This window comes from Eleutherodactylus coqui, chromosome 1 (genome assembly GCF_035609145.1).
Source record: "Eleutherodactylus coqui strain aEleCoq1 chromosome 1, aEleCoq1.hap1, whole genome shotgun sequence".
Classification (NCBI taxonomy): domain Eukaryota; kingdom Metazoa; phylum Chordata; class Amphibia; order Anura; family Eleutherodactylidae; genus Eleutherodactylus; species Eleutherodactylus coqui.
This window is the reverse complement of record NC_089837.1, coordinates 324,885,245-324,904,875: the sequence shown is the minus strand read 5'-3', so window position 1 is coordinate 324,904,875 and position 19,631 is coordinate 324,885,245. Positions and strand designations below refer to the sequence as shown.

The window sequence follows — 19,631 nt, the reverse complement described above, 5'->3', positions numbered from 1 at the left end:
TTCACCTAATCATTCTCTATGCATGAAGCAGGATGCAGCTAGCTCTGTACACATTGAATTGTAAATTGTGGCTCAATGTATTATAGTACGTACAGCTCCCATTCACTTCAATAGAAGCTGTGCCAGCAATACCAGGCCAGGCTAGTGCACAATGTACAGAGCGATCAGCTTCCTGCTCCATGCCAGCTGACAGTGGCTCAGTGAACAGTTAATTTGCCAGGGTCCCTGGCAGCAGATCCCCATGATTAACTATTGATAAACTATCATACGTATAGATACTCACTACAGATATAAGAAATCTATTAATTTAATAGGTTAGGCATTTTATAAAAACAACTGTGATTTATTAACTCCACTTTACATCCAATATGATAAAGTAATCCAGATAAATCGCCAATATTATAAAACATAAATTCTTACAAATGGCAACGCGTGTGTGAATAACAGAGATCTTTCAATTTGTGGGACATCAATATATTTAATCATTTATTCAACCTCCAGTATTTGACAAATGAACTGTGCAGGCAAAACTCAAGCAGTATAATGCTTATGCTGCCTCTCAAGGTAAACTAGATAAAAACAACTCAGAGTACTCTTAAAAGGTGTCATAAAGTTTAATGCAATAACAAAGATGACTGGTTCTGTGACACATCAGTTTTAACCCTTTTCAATCCACTGTCTGACCTCTGAAGACATTATGATTTACCCCTTGAGTGGCACGCCCGGAAATTTTCCGGGACGAGCTCCACTGCTCATAGCGACATAGCCCGGAAGATTTCCGGGCTATGTATCACTATGGGAGCTGCAGAGCACACTGCCATAAGCTGTGGCAGTGAGCTCTGCCTGCACAGACCCACAGAGAACAAAGCAAGGGCTTTGAAAAACCAGCAGAAGATATTGCAGATATGCCGGCAATCTCCTGCTTTGTTTACAGGTTGCCATAGAGACCATCGGCTTGTCAGAAGCAAGCCGATGATCTCTGTGGCAGGGAGAGCTTGGTGCTTGGCTGTCAGAGGACAGCTAGGTGCTAGCTCTTACAGCAGAGGTTAGAGAAAACCTCCGATCTCTGCTGTGTTAACCCTTTACATGCGGCAGTCTATGTGACTGCAGCATGTAAAGGGCTGTCACTGCAGCATGTAAAGGGCTGTCACCATCGGACCCCCGGAATGTGATCAGGGGGTCCTAATGGGTCCCTGTGGAAGTCCCCTAAAGGGACAAATAAAATAAATAAAAATAAAAAAAATTATAAAAACACTTGTCTCCCTTTACTTTGTAAAAAAGCAAAAATACAATCACACATGTGGTATCCATGCATCCTAATGACCCAGAGAAGGAAGTTAATACATTATTTAACCCCTTAATGACATGGCCCCTTTTTTTCTTTTTTCCCCATTTCTTTTTTTCCTCCCCCCTGTTTAAAAAAATCACAACTTGTCCAGCAAAAAACAAGCCCTTATATGGCCATGTCAATGGAAAAATGAAAAAGTTATGGCTCTTGTGACGCAACTGCAAAATTAGTTGAAATTCAATGATTAGACCATTTAAAAAAACCTGCCCTGGTGGGCACGACAGGGTGGTAGGAAACCCGCCACTCAAGGGGTTAAGGCTGTACAGGTCCGATGTTGGAAGACGTCCATTGGAGTTCTCTTACTGTATATTTCCAGCCTCTCTGCTGTCAGAGTCTATCCAACGTGTCACCTCATGGAGCACTGGCTTTAGCCAGCATATAGCGCCGTTGTATAATGGCAAAAAAAGAGTAAGCCCCTAGGAAAACCAGGATAGAAATTGGATTGGAAAGGGTTAATCAATGTCATATGGAAGATACTAGTGGGTGCAGTGAGCTCCCAATACACAGGAAGCCCTTGAGATGTATATTCTGCCTGACATCAAACTGGAAAGGAAATTGAGAGGGTAGCTATCTTAAGAGAGCCATACCTGTCAATTAGTTACTCTCAGTAAATCAAAATTGGCAAAAATACTCCCTGTGAGACCGAAATGACTGCAAAACAATTAGACCTCATAGTAATTTAACAGGGAACGTCTATGGAGATTTTGAGTTTGTGCTTCTAAAATCAAAGTTCATACCAAGTGGGATTCACTCCTAGCAGACAGGAGCCAGATAACACAAACGACTAATTTCACTCCTTCAGTATTGTAAACATAAGAAGATCCCAGCCACAATTCTTACAATTGATGCAGAGAAGGCATTCAACGGGGTTAATTAGTTTTATTCTTCTCTGCTCTGTCGAAATTTGGCTTTGCAGGCCACATCTTTCCAGCGATCAAAGCATTATATTCTCATCCCACTGCAAAAATGCTTACTAATGGAAAACTTCCCTTAAAAATTAATTTTCAGCAATAGTGCTAGACAAGGATGCCCTCTATCACCACAATTCTTCATTCTTTCCATTGAACGCCAAGCAGAAGTTATTAGAAGAAATAGACAGCAAAACTTAGTATTGGGCCTAACAGAACATGAAATGGTCTTATTCGCAGATAATGTTACACTTATTAACACAAACACTGTTAAATCTTTTGAATCAACTATCAGCTTTTATACCTTTAGGCTGGGTTCACACAGGGCGGATTTGCCGCGGTTTTGCCGCAGCAAATCCGCCCGCGGCCGCTACTCTCGGGATTAGCCAGCCATGTGGATGAGATTTCTCAGAAATCTCGTCCACACGGGACGGCTAATCCGCTGTGGTAAATCCGGTTGAAACTGCGGCTGCGGCCGCCGCAGCAGCGGCTTCAAATGATTGAGCATGTCTATTTACCTTTTCTTTTTTGTTTATTTATGTCACGGCCGCGCTCTCCTCTATGGCAGCGCCGGCTGCAACAGAAAAGCAAGCGGCCGGGCCGCTTCAAAGCCGCAGCGGCTTAAACCGCGGCAGTTCTCCCGGCGGAAATCTCGCAGTTTTTGCTGCGGCCAAACCGCGAGATTTCCGACTGGGAATCCGCCCTGTGTGAACCCAGCCTTAGAGACTTTAGTAAAATAAACCAACTGAAATCAAATTTTACCTTTAAATGGGGTTCTGTCATTAGGAAAAAGACATTCTATACTTACCTATTCCTCCCCAAGCAGTCTTCTTACCGTATCTTCTCCTCACTAATCCTCTCCTGGCTCCTCCAGTCCTCTGCGTCACTTCACAACAAGCCAGACGATTCTTTTTTTTTTTTTTAACACTTTTTTAAACTTTTTTTTAACTTTTACATGATCGCTGTTATCCATTTGATAACAGCGATCATGTGACCGGAAACCGCATACAGCGGTGCCCGGAGACAGATCCGTGCTCTCGGCTACTAATGCTAGCCGGGAGCAGGGAGTTTTTAAATTTCCCAGGCTTCTGCGCGTCCTGGAGGACGAGAGTGCACAGGACATCACGGAGGAATATGGAGAGCATTCTCAGCTCCGTTTACGGATCCAATGCGTAAGGGGAGTTGAAACTTTGTTTTACTTTTAATTGACTTTAATGCGATCTTGTGACCAGGGACGGCAGTGTGTCGGGGGTATGTCTTGCAGCTCGGGATGATAGCTCCAGGATGTTGGTTACATCCAGAGTAGAGATGAGCGAGCATACTCGCTAAGGGCAATTGCTCGAGCGAGCATTGCCCTTAGTGAGTACCTGCCCGTTCGAGACAAAAAGTTCGGCTGCCGGCTCGGGGGAGCGGTGAGTAGCGGCAGTCAGCAGGGGGGAGCGGGGGGGGGGGGAGAGAGGGAGAGAGAGATCTCCCCTCCGTTGCTCCCCGCTCTCCCTCGCAGCTCCCTGCCCGCCGCCAGCACCCGAACCTTTTGTCTTGAGCGGGCAGGTACTCGCTAAGGGCAATGCTCGTTCGAGCAATTGCCCTTAGTGAGTATGCTCGCTCATCACTAATCCAGAGCCTACAGGGTTTTAATCCCCAGAGGAAGCATGCTTTTATGTCTTCACGGGTTAAAGCCCAGCAAAGCAGGATGTAAAAAGGCAATGGGGTGGTCACTAAGGGGTTAAAACTATGGCATGCTACAATATATACTATTTGTATATTTTAATACCTTTTTCTTTCAATGGGAAAAAAACATCCCAAAATCAACCTCATGCGCATTTTCTTCATATGTAGCCCTGCTCAGGGTTCTCAGCAGGAAGTCATTTTTAGTATGTTTTGATTCACATTGAAGCACATGCATTTTTTGGATGGACACGATTCTTCATCTGTTTTAAAATACACTAGACACAATGTCCTCGGCTGAACTCAATTGCCACCTTATACATACATAATGGGAATATATATTTAAACTTGCCTGTGTATGTGGCAGGAGTCGAACCAAGAGAGAACAGCATGGAAATACAGGATAGTTAGATAAATCAGGAGGTGCAAGAGTTTGTAGTGTTTGGTTTGGTACACCTGTGCTGAGCTTCAGTTGAAATCCTCCAACATTAAGCTTTCCATCATTATTGAACACACGAAGCATGCAGTTTCCTAGATAAGAAATTGAATTTAGTTATACTAGATTTAGAAATACAGGCTAAACTATATTTGTAGCACAGATATACCAGTGTCTTAGGGTGCCTACCCACTAGTGATATTTTTTTTCGCAATGCAAGAGCGATAATTATTAGAGATGATCGAACGTACTCGTCCGAGCTTGATGCTCGTTCGAGTATTAGGGTGTTCGAGATGCTCGTTACTCGAGGCGAGCACCACGCGATGTTCGAGTTACTTTCACTTTCATCTCTGAGACATTTGCACGCTTTTCTGGCCAATAGTAAGACATGGAAGGCATTACAACGTCCTCCTGTGACGTTCCAGCCCTATACCACCCCCCTGCAGTGAGTGGCTGGGGAGATCAGGTGTCACCCCAGTATTAAAATTTGCCCCTCCCGCGGCTCGCCACAGATGCATTCTGACATAGATCAGGGAAAGTGCTGCTGATGCTGCTGCTGCTATAGGGAGAGTGTTAGGTGTAATATTAGGCTTCAAGAACCCCAACGGTCCTTCTTAGGGCCACATCTGACCGTGTGCAGTACTGTTGAGGCTGCTTTTAGCAGTGTTGCACTTTTTTTTTTTTGTATATCGGGCGTGCAGAGCATTGCGTCCTTAGTCTGCAGTCATTGTACATAGTATAGGGCCAGTACTAGTGAGGCAGGGAAAGAGATATACTGTCTATATAGGCAGTGGGCTTTTTCAAACAAATTTGGGAAAAATACTATCTTTGGGCTGCCTGTGACCGTCTTGAGTGTACTGCGTCTCTGCTGGGGGTAGTAGTCCTAATTATTACGCAGCTACGTGTTACAGCAGGCTTGCGCAAAATTGTTTCCTGGCTCTGCGTTGCCCGTTACATCACCGCCGTCATCCCGTCCAGAGGGAAACAGTCTGCAGTAATTTTACATAGTACAGGGCCAGTACTGGTGAGGCAGGGACAGTGGGAAAGGTGAAAGAGATATACTGTCTATATAGGCAGTGGGCTTTTTCAAACAAATTTGGGAAAAATACTATCTTCGGGCTGCCTCTGACCGTCTTGAGTGTACTGCATCTCTGCTGGGGGTAGTAGTCCTAATTAATACGCAGCTAAGTGTTACAGCAGGCTTGCGCAAAATTGTTTCCTGGCTCTGCGTTGCCCGTTACATCACCGCCGTCATCCCGTCCAGAGGGAAACAGTATACATATATACGCTGCCTACAGTATCTGTCTGCTGTCTCAGCTCAGCCTTTAAAAAAATAGAAGCAAAATACTTAAGGCCTACTAGTGGCCTTTGGACACTTGACTGCTTCTGCGCTGTGAATTCCACTAGCTCAGTCATACGCACCTACGTCTCACTACAGGCTTGCGCACATTTCTTTCCTGGCTCTGCTGTGCGTTCCGTAAGCGAAGTCAGCCTCCAACCACAGGCCAATAAGCGGCACATTTAATTACAGCGTTCTGTTTCTGCACTACTGGTAATACACCATGCTGAGGGGTAGGGGTAGGCCTAGAGGACGTGGACGCGGGCGAGGACGCGGAGGCTCAAGTCAGGGTGTGGGCACAGGTTGAGCTCCTGATCCAGGTGTATTGCAGCCGACTGCTGCGGGATTAGGAGAGAGGCACGTTTCTGGCGTTCCCAGATTAATCTCACAATTAATGGGTCCACGCGGTAGACCTTTATATCTCACAATTAATGGGTCCACGCGGTAGACCTTTATTAGAAAATGAGCAGTGTGAGCAGGTCCTGTCGTGGATGGCAGAAAGTCCATCCAGCAATCTATCGACCACCCAGAGTTCTATGCCGTCCACTGCTGCAACTCTGAATCCTCTGGCTGCTGCTCCTCCTTCCTCCCAGCCTCCTCACTCCATTACAATGACACATTCTGAGGAGCAGGCAGACTCCCAGGAACTGTTCTCGGGCCCCTGCCCAGAATGGGCAGCAATGGTTCCTCTCCCACCGGAGGAGTTTGTCGTGATTGATGCCCAACCTTTGGAAAGTTCCCGGGGTCCGGGGGATGGGTCTGGGGACTTCCGGCAACTGTCTCAAGAGCTTTCAGTGGGTGAGGAGGACGACGAAGATGAGACACAGTTGTCTATCACTCAGGTAGTAGTAATTGCAGTAAGTCCGAGGGAGGAGTGCACAGAGGATTCGGAGGAAGAGCAGCAGGACGATGAGGTGACTGACCCCACCTGGTTTGCTACGCCTACTGAGGACAGGTCTTCAGAGGGGGAGGCAAGTGCAGCAGCAGGGCAGGTTGGAAGAGGCAGTGCGGTGGCCAGGGGTAGAGGCAGGGCCAGACCAAATAATCCCCCAACTGTTTCCCAAAGCGCCCCCTCGCGCCATGCCACCCTGCAGAGGCCGAGGTGCTCAAAGGTCTGGCAGTTTTTCACTGAGAGTGCAGACGACCGACGAACTGTGGTGTGCATGCCAAGATCAGCTGTGGAGCCACCACCACCAGCCTCACCACCACCAGCATGCGCAAACATATGATGGCCAAGCACCCCATAAGGTGGGACGAAGGCCGTTCACTGCCTCCGCTTTGCACCAGTGCCTCTCCCCCTGTGCCCCAACCTGCCACTGAGATCCAACCCCCCTCTCAGGACACAGGCACTACCGTCTCCCGGCCTGCACCCACACCCTCACCTCCGCTGTCCTCGGCCCCATCCAGAAATGTCTCTCAGTGCACCATCCAGCCGTCGCTAGCGCAAGTGTTTGAGCGCAAGCGCAAGTACGCAGCCACGCACCCGCACGCTCAAGCGTTAAACGTGCACATAGCCAAATTGATCAGCCTGGAGATGCTGCCGTATAGGCTTGTGGAAACGGAGGCTTTCAAAAACATGATGGCGGCGGCGGCCCCGCGCTACTTGGTTCCAAGTCGCCACTACTTTTCCCGATGTGCCGTCCCAGCCCTGCACGACCACGTCTCCCGCAACATTGTACGCGCCCTCACCAACGCGGTTACTGCCAAGGTCCACTTAACAACGGACACGTGGACAAGCACAGGCGGGCAGGGCCACTATATCTCCCTGACGGCACATTGGGTGAATTTAGTGGAGGCTGGGACCGAGTCAGAGCCTGGGAACCGCTCACGTCCTACCCACCCCCAGAAGTGCGGGCCCCAGCTCGGTGCTGGTATCTGCGGCGGTGTATGCTTCCTCCACTAAACCACCCTCCTCCTCCTCCTCCTACGCAACCTCTGTCTCGCAATCAAGATGTGTCAGCAGCAGCACGTCGCCAGCAGTCGGTGTCACTCGGCATGGCAGCACAGTGGTGGGCAAGCGTCAGCAGCCCCGTGCTGAAACTACTCAGCTTAGGAGAGAAGAGGCACACGGCCCACGAACTGCTGCAGCGTCTGACATAGCAGACCGACCGCTGGCTTTCGCCGCTGAGCCTCCAACCGGGCATGGTCACGTGTGACAACGGCCGTAACCTGGTGGCGGCTCTGCAGCTCGGCAGCCTCAGGCACGTGCCATGCCTGGCCCATGTCTTTAATTTGGTGGTTCAGCGCTTTCTGAAAAGCTACCCACGCTTGTCAGACCTGCTCGGAAAGGTGTGCCGCCTCAGCGCACATTTCCGCAAGTACAAGACGGACGCTGCCACCCTGCGCACCCTGCAACATCGGTTTAATCTGCCAGTGCACCGACTGCTGTGCGACGTGCCCACATGGTGGAACTCTACGCTCCACATGTTGGCCAGGCTCTATGAGCAGCGTAGAGCTATAGTGGAATACCAACTCCAACATGGGCGGCGTAGTGGGAGTCAGCCTCCTCAATTCCTTACAGAAGAGTGGGCCTGGTTGGCAGACATCTGGCAGGTCCTTGGAAACTTTGAGGAGTCTACCCAGATGGTGAGCGGCGATGCTGCAATCATTAGCGTCACCATTCCTCTGCTATGCCTCTTGAGAAGTTCCCTGCAAAGCATAAAGGCAGATGCTTTGCGCTCGGAAACGGAGGCGGGGGAAGACAGTATGTCGCTGGATAGTCAGAGCACCCTCATGTCTATATCTCAGCGCATTGAGGAGGAGGAGGAGGAGGGGGAGGAGCATGAGGAGGAGGGGGAAGAGACAGCTTGGCCCACTGCTGAGGGTACCCATGCTGCTTGCCTGTCATCCTTTCAGCGTGTATGGCCTGAGGAGGAGGAGGAGGATCCTGAAAGTGATCTTCCGAGTGGAGACAGCCATGTGTTGCGTACAGGTACCCTGGCACACATGGCTGACTTCATGTTAGGATGCCTTTCTCGTGACCCTCGCGTTAAACGCAATCAGGCCACTACGGATTACTGGGTGTACACACTGCTCGACCCACGGTATAAGGAGAACCTTTCCACACTCATACCCAAAGAGGAAAGGGGTTCGAGAGTGATGCTATACCACAGGACCCTGGCGGACAAACTGATGGTAAAATTCCCATCCGACAGCGCTAGTGGCAGAAGGCGCAGTTCCGAGGGCCAGGTAGCAGGGGAGGCACGGAGATCAGGCAGCATGTACAGCACAGGCAGGGGAACACTGTCCAAGGCCTTTGACAGCTTTATGGCTCCCCAGCAAGACTGTGTCACCGCTCCACAGTCAAGGCTGAGTCGGCGGGAGCACTGTAAAAGGATGGTGAGGGAGTACGTAGCCGATCGCACGACCGTCCTCCATGACGCCTCTGCCCCCTACAACTACTGGGTGTCGAAGCTGGACACGTGGCCTGAACTCGCGCTGTATGCCCTTGAGGTGCTTGCTTGTCCTGCGGCTAGCGTCTTGTCAGAGAGGGTGTTTAGTGCGGCTGGGGGAATCATCACGGATAAGCGTACCAGCCTATCAACCGACAGTGCCGACAGGCTTACAATCATAAAGATGAACAAAGCCTGGATTTCCCCAGAGTTCTCTTCTCCACCAGCGGACAGCAGCGATACCTAAACAATACGTAGGCTGCACCCGCGGATGGAAGCATCGTTCTCTATCACCATCTAAAACGGGGACCTTTTAGCTTCATCAATCTGTGTATTATATTCATCCTCCTCCTTCTGCTCCTCCTCTTGAAACCTCACGTAATCACGCCGAACGGGCAATTTTTCTTAGGCCCACAAGGCTCAGTCATATAACTTTTGTAAACAATGTTTATACGTTTCAATTCTCAATTCAATAAAGCGTTGAAACTTGCACCTGAACCAATTTTTATTTAAACTGGGCTGCCTACAGGCCTGGATACAAATTAAGCCACATTAACCAAAGCGATTAATGGGATTTACCTGCCCTCTTGGTTGGGCATGGGCAATTTTTCTGAAGTACATTTGTACTGTTGGTACACCAATTTTTTTGGGCCCTCGCCTACATTGTAATCCTAGTAATTTTTAGCCCACCTGCATTAAAGCTGACGTTAGCTCAGCTGTGCTGGGCACTACAATGGGATATATTTATGTACCGCCGGTGGGTTAGAGGGAGCCACCCATGCTGTGTGTCCACAGGGACTTCATATTAGGGATTTGTACCTGCCAGTGTCTATGTATTAAAAACCCCAGTCAGACTGGGGCATGCAGTGTGGGCCGAAGCCCACCTGCATTTAATCGGCCGTTACCTCAGCTGTGATGGGCAATCCAATGGGATATATTTATGTACCACCGGTGGCTTCCTGGGACCCACCCATGCTGTCGGTCCACACGGAGTTGTAACTCCATGTGTCCACTTCTAAAGAACCCCAGTCTGACTGGGGCATGCAGTGTGGGCCGAAGCCCACCTGCATTAAACCTGACGTTACCTCAGGTGTGATGGGCAATGCAATGGGATATATTTATGTACCGCCGGTGGCTTCCTGGGACCCACCCATGCTGTCGGTCCACACGGAGTTGTAACTCCATGTGTCCACTTCTAAAGAACCCCAGTCTGATTGGGGCATGCAGTGTAGGCCGAAGCCCACCTACATTAAACCTGATGTTACCTCAGCTGTGATGGGCAATGCAATGGGATATATTTATGTACCGCCGGTGGGTTCCAGGGAGCCACCCATGCTGTGTGTCCACAGGGACTTCACATTAGGGATTTGTACCTGCCAGTGTCTATGTATTAAAAACCCCGGTCAGACTGGGGCATGCAGTGTGGGCCGAAGACCACCTGCATTTAATCGGACGTTACCTCAGCTGTGCTGGGCACTGCAATGGGATACATTTATGTACAGCCGGTGGGTTCCAGGGAGCCACCCATGCTGTGGGTGCACACGAAATTCCCATTGCGGAGTTGTACCTGCCTGTGACTATTTATAAAAAACCCCGGTCTGACTGGGGCATGCAGACACCTTGACAGAATGAATAGTGTGCGGCACATGGGTTCCCCATTGCTATGCCCACGTTTGCAGCTCCTGATGGAGGTGGCACAAGATTGGATTTCTCATTGCTTCTGTACAGCATTATGGGCTATCACCCCACCCCTTTTAAAGAGGGTCGCTGCCTGGCCGTGCCAGCCCTCTGCAGTGTGTGCCTGCGGTTCCTCCTCATGACAGACACACTTATAAATAGACATGAGGGTGGTGTGGCTATGAGGCCAGCGTGTGGCATGAGGGCAGCTGAAGGCTGCGCAGGGACACTTTGGTGTGCGCTGTGGACACTGGGTCGTGCGGGGGGGTTGGGCAGCATGTAACCCAGGTGAAGTGGCAGCAGAGTGTCATGCAGGCAGTGATTGTGCTTTGTTGGAGGTAGTGTGGTGCTTAGCTAAGGTATGCCTTGCTAATGAGGGTTTTTTCAGAAGTAAAAATTGTTGGGAGGGGGGGGCCCACTCTTGCCGCTATTGTGGCTTAATAGTGGGACCTGGGAACTTGAGATGCAGCCCAACATGTAGCCCCTCGCCTGCCCTATCTGTTGCTGTGTCGTTCCCATCACTTTCTTGAATTGCCCAGATTTTCACAAATGAAAACCTTAGCGAGCATCGGCGATATACAAAAATGCTCGAGTCGCCCATTGACTTCAATGGGGTTCGTTACTTGAAACAAACCCTCGAGCATCGCGAAAATTTCGTCTCGAGTAACGAGCACCTGAGCATTTTGGTGCTCACTCATCTCTAATAATTATCAAACCAATGATTTTCAGTAGTTTCATATTCATTAGCAATTTTTATTCTTAAGTCTCGCAGCGCAGAGAAAACATCTGCAATATCGCTCAGTGTTTTCAATGACTGGCTGAGTGCTGCCTGTGATTGACTGAGTGCTCAGCCAATGAGATCAGCGCTTTCTGGGGGCAGGGATTTTTCAATACCCGGCCTCCAGAACATAGAAGAAGACTGTAGGCTCTTCTTGGTGAGTGTGTATGTATATATATATTTATTTATTTATTTATTTTTAAATTAATTTATTTATTTTTTTTCTTTTACAGCTAGGGATGATTTTCAGGGAAGGGCTTATATTTCTAGCCCTTCCCCAAAAATCACCACTGCGGGTGTTGCCTGCAATCCACTGCTTTCAATGGGGCCGCAGCAGTGCTGATCCCATTGAAAGCAATGGGATAGCATTGCAGACTTCTGCCACAGCTGTGACAGCTGTGGCAGAGGATTCCTTTATCCCCTTGGTCCCCGAAGGAATCCTCTGCCATAGCTGTCACAGCTGTGGCCGAAGTCTGCGATGTACTCCCTACAGGGAAAACACAGCATTTCTTCCGCCTCATGTTCATGGGCGGGTCGGATTCCGTATGCAGGAGTTCGCAGCAGTATCTGACCCTGCCTGTGGCCTAGGACGTTGCTTACCTGTCTGAGTCATCACTGCAGATGTGTGCGGAAGTGCCGGCCGGCGCGACGCTGCACATGCACAGTAGAAATTTTTCATTTTAAATCTCCTGCTTTACGCAGAATCTGCGGGAATTCAATTGCCGATGGGCCATGGTCTGGGTGGCTTCCATTGACTTCAATGGAAACCATCCGTGTGGCAACCACAGGAAAATGGAGCATGCTGCAATTTGTCTTACGGACCAAAAGGTCCGCAAAACAAATCCACATACTTTAATTCAGCTGCAGATGCCCATGTCTTCCTATGGGCGGTTTGAACTGCGGATCTTCCGTGTGGGTGCCTCGCGCGGATTCTGCAATTCAAATTTGCCCATGACATTGGGCGAAATAATGCCACTGCAGTCCTCCCTTTATATTTCCAATTCCTTTTGAGCTTTCCACTTGGCTTAAAAAACTGTATGAAACACTGTTACAAAAACAGTGGCATTAAAAAAATTCTATGTATGAAACCACCCATAAGGAAATTCACCATTGGTTTCGATTAAAAATACATCCAAAACTAAAGGTATTTTAAACTGCAATGCTATAGCATTTGAATGAAGCATTCTCCTGAAATTGGAAACACATTTTATTGTATGTCACAAAGTGTTGCACAACACCATCACTTATATTAATGTCATAATTTAACCAGGAGGTGGCAATTCCACTTTAACTATGTGTTTTATGTTGCTAATTGCTAAATTATTTAATAGTTTTAATACGGGTAGAAAAAGGAAAATAATGCAATACATGTAAAAAGTAGTATATTGGCAATCAATATAATCCAAGAACATAACTATTTTTATTATTTTAAATAAATAACTATATTTAGAGCAACCTATCAGATCAAACATACTGCCCAATCTGTGGGCAGAAGGTTATAAAGCTGGAAGAAATGGATTAGATATAGTTCTGTAGGAAAAGATTCAGTATGACTTGAAATGTATGGAATTAAAGAGCCATTCATCGTGCAGCTATCCCCCAGTCTATGTAAGTTACCTTGGTTAGTTATTTCTTTCTGTCTGAAATCCCAAGCCTTTTTCCTTAGATGGTCATGTAATCTAGGTTTTGACCAGCACAGATTAATTTTGGGGGTATATATATTCATTTTATAGTCAGATTTTCAATTTGTGTGATGCTATTACAAGAATCTACCACTAAAACAGCTTACAGGAGGATAGAGGTATTCCTCTTGTCAGTTACTGATAATGAACACATCGCTCCTGTCACACAGGTATAATAGAGGAGATCATAGCTCATCCTCTTGAATGTATGGTTTTGCTGTGTAGTTAATTTAGGTGAATATAGAAGGTAATTGTAATTAAACAAAATAAGTAGCCCTTTTTATTGAGCCATCAGTGCTTTGGACAGTTCCCTGTATACCTCCTGACTATATTATTGCTTCAACCCTCTGTACTGCACCTCCATCTTGTGTACCAAACCTCGGCTATACCTCCTGACTATGTTATTGCTTAAACCTTTTCTACTGCACTGCCATCTTCTGTAGCAGACCTCGGCCATACCTCCTGACTATGTAATTGCTTCCACCCTCTATACTGCACAACCAACCTACTCCTCTCCTACACCTGCTTCTTACAAGAGTAGATTGCTATCTTGTGTACCAGACTAAGGCTATACCTCCTGACTATGTTATTGCTTCCACCCTCTGTACTGCACCACCATCTTCTGTAGCAGACCTTGGCTATACCTCCTGACTATGTTATTGCTTCCACCCTCTGTACTGCACCACCATCTTCTGTAGCAGACCTTGGCTATACCTCCTGACTATGTTATTGCTTCCACCCTCTGCACTGCACCACCATCTTCTGTACCAGACCTCAGCTATATCTCCTGACTATGTTATTGCTTCAACCCGTTGTACTGCACCACTATCTTGTGAACGAGACGCCGGCTACTCCTGGACCATGGTACCATCCTGTAAGTGGCTACAGCACAAGACTTCAGTCCCGCACTAGACTTGTGACAGTTGCATGTAAACTGTGCCTTGAATACAAGTACTGTAAGGAAAAAAGAGATATAAAACCTGAGGAGCCATTAGTACTTAAATTATAATTGAATATAAAAGAATAGGATAGGGATATAATTACCGATTACAGCCAAATTTCCCGAATCTGAGTTCACTGTAGTTACTTGAAAGAGAACATAGGTTTTAACATTTAGTTTTTGATCCTCAGAGTTTAGCTTTTGGCAGAAATTAAACACAGGATTTCGGGCTGAGCTGTAGATGCTTGGAAAAGCCACAATTTCAGATACAGATTTTGTACCAGAATTTAGAATTTTTGCAGAAACCTAAACACAAATAAGAATTATATATAATGTTTTACAATACTTTCCAATAGCACTACTATTGCAATCCAGTTGTAAGGCTGTCATGATATTGAAACAATAAAAAAGTCAAATACTCAAAACGTTGCAACTATTCATCTCTTTGTAACATAAAATAGGTTTCCGAATGAAACATAAAAGTGGGAATAATCAACCATCACTACCTCGAAGATGGTATTAACTACATGAGTCTTTTGGACTTCAGAAGCCTCTCCTGTCGAAAACCTCTTAGTAACATAGTAACATAATATGTCATCTAGTTTAGCATATTACCTGCCCCCCAATGTTGAACTAGAGGAAGGCAAAAAGCTTAAAGAGGTGGAAGTCAATTTTCCTTGTTTAAGGGAAAAAATTCCTTCCTGACATCCAAGTCTGGCAATCGGAATAATCCCTGGATCAACAACTCTTCTGAAGTAATTAATGATTGTAACATGTAATATTATTACCCTTAATTAACCTTATTTATTGAATTTGTCATCACCATGTCCTTAGGCAGAGGGTTCCATAGTCTCACTGCTCTTACAGCAAGAGAAACCACGTAATCTTGTAGATATGATACCTTTTAATGGCTAACAAAAATACATGATGTAATAGCGAGCTTGCGAACCTCTCGGGTTCTTCTTCAGGCTGAAGAGTTTCGCAACCTTCTAACCATCTTCTTCCCCAGTACAGCTGCACCCTCCCCATTGAGATGCAGCCCATCCTGTAGCCAACAGAAAAATCGGCCCAGTTCTCCTTCCTTTTTACCCCAACTCTTGAGTCCCTTTTTACCTCCCTAATCTTCTTCTGCCTTTCTGGTGTGGCATGTGGTATCTTGTAGATATGATACCTTTTAATGGCTAACAAAAATACATGATGTAATAGCAAGATTGCGAACCTCTCAGGTTCTTCTTCAGGCTGAAGAGTTTCGCAACCTTCTAACCATCTTCTTCCCCAGTACAGCTGCACCCTCCCCATTGAGATGCAGCCCATCCTGTAGCCAACAGAAAAATCGGCCCAGTTCTCCTTCCTTTTTACCCCAACTCTTGAGTCCCTTTTTACCTCCCTAATCTTCTTCTGCCTTTCTGGTGTGGCACGTGGTACCAGTAGTATTTCAGAAACTACTACTTTGGAGGTCCTTGCCCTAAGCTTACATCCTAGTTCCCTGAAATCATTTATAAGGACCCTCCATCTACCTTTAACTTTGTCATTGGTGCCAATGTGTTGCATGACCATGCTGGATTCTCAACAGCCCCTCCCAGTAACCTGTCAACCCAATCCATGATGTGTCAAACTCGAGTGCCAGGAAGACAACACAACGTTCGACGATCCTGGTCTTTGTGGCAGATTGTCCTGTCTGTACCCCTAATAATTGAGTCTCCCACTACTAGAACCTGTTTAGCCTGCCCTGTGCTCATATTTCCCCTCTTACTGGAGAAGATAGTTCCCTTGTGGCTAGAGGCCATGTCATGCTGCAGCAGTCCTAATATTGTAATAGCATTTCCCTCAACTGAAAACTTTGTGTGTGCCAGTTCATGACTAATTTTCCTAGAACTCTTCCCTCTTCATCTCCTTCTGTCACCCAGCTAGCTGCCTGATCATCCTGTACTCCCACACTGCCATCCGACCCCCTATCAACCCGAATAAATGTCTGCTTAGTTAGCAGCAAACCCCTTTCCAGGTTGCAACAGATCTCAGTGTTGCAAGCTGCTCATTTAGATCCAGGATCTGTGCTTCCAAATGCACAATGCGCTCGCATTTCGTACAGCAGTATGCACCCTCGAACAGCTGTTTAACGACTGCATACAAGGCACAAAATATACGCTGGATGGCATTGTCAATTATGGAGCACATTCTAAATGGGGATCATACAAATAGATTAGATAAAGTAATATATACAAAAATTAAAATAGATAAGCAGTAAATAATTACAAGCAACGCTTCCGAAGCTTCTGAATCCAAAGTCACTAATTTCAAGTCACACACTTAAGAAACATCACACTTTAGAAAACAACACCCTTAGAAAACAGCAGGCATACTCTTGGAAATACATTTCCCAGAATTGTAAGGACACTGAGACATCTGGACTGCTCACTCTCCTGACTGCACTTCTTGCTGTCACTTTTGCTGTACATTTCTAGATGTAAATATGCTTGAGATTGTCACTGCAGGTATTTTATAATGCAACTGTCTATATCTGCATTAATTTACCTCTCTACTTTTTATATTTATTAAATGGCCATCCATGGCAACATAAGTAAAAGTGTATTTTCATAAGCATAAATGTCAGTGTCTAGAAGTGCTATTCAAACTTAACAGCATTATAAAAAAATATATTACCTTTACTATAGTGGCACAGTCAGGTATGTAGTGCAAAGCGTCAATGTATAAGTTAAAGGGCTCCTGAATTGTTGTGGGATGTGGCAATACATTTGATTCACTATGCTTCACCCAGGCAGGTATACGCAAGTGATCATCTTTCCTAAACACCAAGGCAACAAACTGAATAATATGAAACATGTAGTATTACGTTAATAAGCAATAAAAAATGAGGGAGATGAAAGACAAAGCAAAACAAAAAAAAAAATAACAATCAGATTGAAAATTACTATTTTTTAAAATCTAATTTTAACCCCTTGCCCCTGCACCCGTTTTTTGCTTTCTTTCCCCATTTTTGAAATTTGACACGTATCACTTTATGCGGTAATAACTTTGGAATGTTTTACTTATTCAAAGTGATTCTGAGATTTTTTTTTTCCATGACACATTGTACATGATGCTAGTGCTCAATTTTGGTCTATATGTTTTGAGTTTATTTATTAAAAATTTCTAAATTTACAAAAAAATTTAGAAAAATGTACAGTTTTCAAATTTTGAAATTTTCTGCTTTTAAGAGTGCATTTACATGGGCGAGTGAAATATAGGTCCAAGAAATTTGGATCTATATCATACTTGCAAACTCACAATTTTTGCAATGCGTTTTTCAAGAAAATTTCATCATACTTGAGTTCAATGAATGGCTGAGTGCTGAATTTGATTGGCTGAGGGCAGGGACCAATCACAGGCAGTGCTTAGCTGTCATTCAATGGCTAAGTGCTGCCTCTGATTGGTCACAGTGCTCAGCCAATCAGAGGCAGCCCTTTCAGCAGGCGGGCTGTTACGGTATCCTACCCGATGATACGCCAGCCTGGGTTGCCCTAGACCTTACTCGCAACCCCTGTCCCTGCCTACTTGCCTTCACTCCTGGATAACCCCTGGCGGGCAATTGGGCTGCGGCCCCTGCTCTCACTAGGGACCAAGAGGGTGGACTGGCGTACCAAGATGGAACAGGGTAGAATACCGACAGGAAGGGCAGATGAAGAAAACGAACAGGAAATACACGCAGACTGAGGCAGATGGGATAAGCTGGCAGATATAGGAAAAGCTGACAACAAGAGACTGACAGAGGCAGGATGCTAGCACACTGAACAGAAACCAATAACTGGCAGTGAATGGACCTCACTGCCAGTCTTATAAACAGAAGCCTCCGCCCAGGGGCAGAGAGAGGGAGGCGACAACCTCCCAGCAGAATCCCATAACCAGGGGCTCGTGCATAGAGCTGCACTCACAGGCGCGCACGTTGCAGCCCAGACCCACGAGCGCGCGCACTGCGCCGACCAGTCACCCATGCCCCCGGCAGCCGCACATGATAACACAGGCATTTTAAACCCCGCTTGTCTATAACAGCCGGTCACTTGGAACGGGGAATAGCTGGATGCAGAAGGCAAGTGGGGACACCCCGCTTGTGTTCTGCATCCTCCGCTGGGAGCGCTCGGCTGTATGACAGCCGGGCGCTCCCAGTGGGGAACAGTTTGATTGAAGAGAACAAGCGGCCCCCCGCTTGTCCTCTGCTTCCTCCACTGGGAGCACTCTGCTGTATGACAGACGGGCGCTCCCAGTGGGGAACAGTTTGATTGAAGAGAACAAGCGGCCCCCGCTTGTTCTCTGCATCCTCCGGAGCGCAATGTAATCGCTCAACGTTTGAGCGATCATCTTGCGATGTAAATGACACAACGATTATCGCTGAAAAGTCTCTCATAAGGCATCTTTTGAGCAATAATCGTTGTGTCTAAATGGGCCTTAAGAGTCAAGCTGAAGAAAAATACATCCAGATAGATTTATAGGGCATTATTACAAACTGTAATTTTTTTCACTGACAGTAAGGCCTATTATTGTCAGTAAAGAACTGATCATCACATGTCTCTGTGCATGGCAGTCCTGAACACCAAGATTAGGCTTCTGTTTGCTATGGCACCTACTGGCATCATACAATCTGATTGCAGGGGTTCCAATGGGGTAAAGAAAAGAGGCCCCCTGTCCAAACTCCATAGATGCTTCTATAGTTTAAATGGCAGGGATTGAAGCCAAGATGCATCTTGTCAGCTGCAGAGGGACCAAGACTATTAGATACAGCTGTGATGCTGCTCCGATCACTGGGTACTTAGCTTTTGAGCCCCCTAATAACTAGCGCTGTCGTATATGTACAGTGCAATACGAGAACTACTGGCTCACTGTGCCATACATGTATGTCACGTGTCAGGAAGAGCTTAAATGATTATTGGATGAGTGCTTTGTTTCTTACCTGCTTCTATAATCCTTTGTTGGATCATACACTGTAAATGCAATGCTTGAATCATTTGTTCCTAAGACAAACAGTATACCATTCAGTCAGTTCATACAATTCAGCTTCAATTACATTTTAACCTCCTACAAGTTATATTGAAATAGGGAAAAATACTCCTGAAAATGTCACTTTTCATTGTAGATTTATAATTTATGTCTCAAGTAAATATAGTTGGTGTATAACTCAGTTGCTTTAAGTATATTTTAATCACTTAGTGACATAACTAATAAATGTCTAGGGCCGACATCACACAGGCATATTTGCATGTGCAATACGCAAGGAATAGAACTCATTGATTTCAATTGGTGCGTTCACAATTCCGTATTTTGCGTATGCATTTCCATCACACCAAAAAATACAGAATGCTCTACTTTTCTGATCCCCATAGATGTCAGTGGTCGATGCACAAATGTGCACACAACTCACAAGGGGATGCGTAATATGCTGCGCAATTCCACTGGTAAAATAACTCATTAGGC

At 46.3% G+C, this 19,631-nt stretch overlaps 1 protein-coding gene across 1 annotated transcript in view; it reads right to left on the bottom strand.

The window, feature by feature from the left end:
* Nucleotides 1-19,631, bottom strand: part of LOC136575465 (uncharacterized) — a 383,051-nt gene that overhangs the window by 203,920 nt on the left and 159,500 nt on the right. Inside the window, exons 19-22 of the mRNA XM_066575086.1 lie at nucleotides 19,111-19,171; nucleotides 16,830-16,971; nucleotides 14,273-14,474; nucleotides 4,277-4,455 (exon numbers count right to left, since the gene is read on the bottom strand). Coding sequence (XP_066431183.1) covers nucleotides 4,277-4,455; nucleotides 14,273-14,474; nucleotides 16,830-16,971; nucleotides 19,111-19,171 — 584 coding nt within the window. The remainder of the gene's footprint in view (nucleotides 1-4,276; nucleotides 4,456-14,272; nucleotides 14,475-16,829; nucleotides 16,972-19,110; nucleotides 19,172-19,631) is intronic.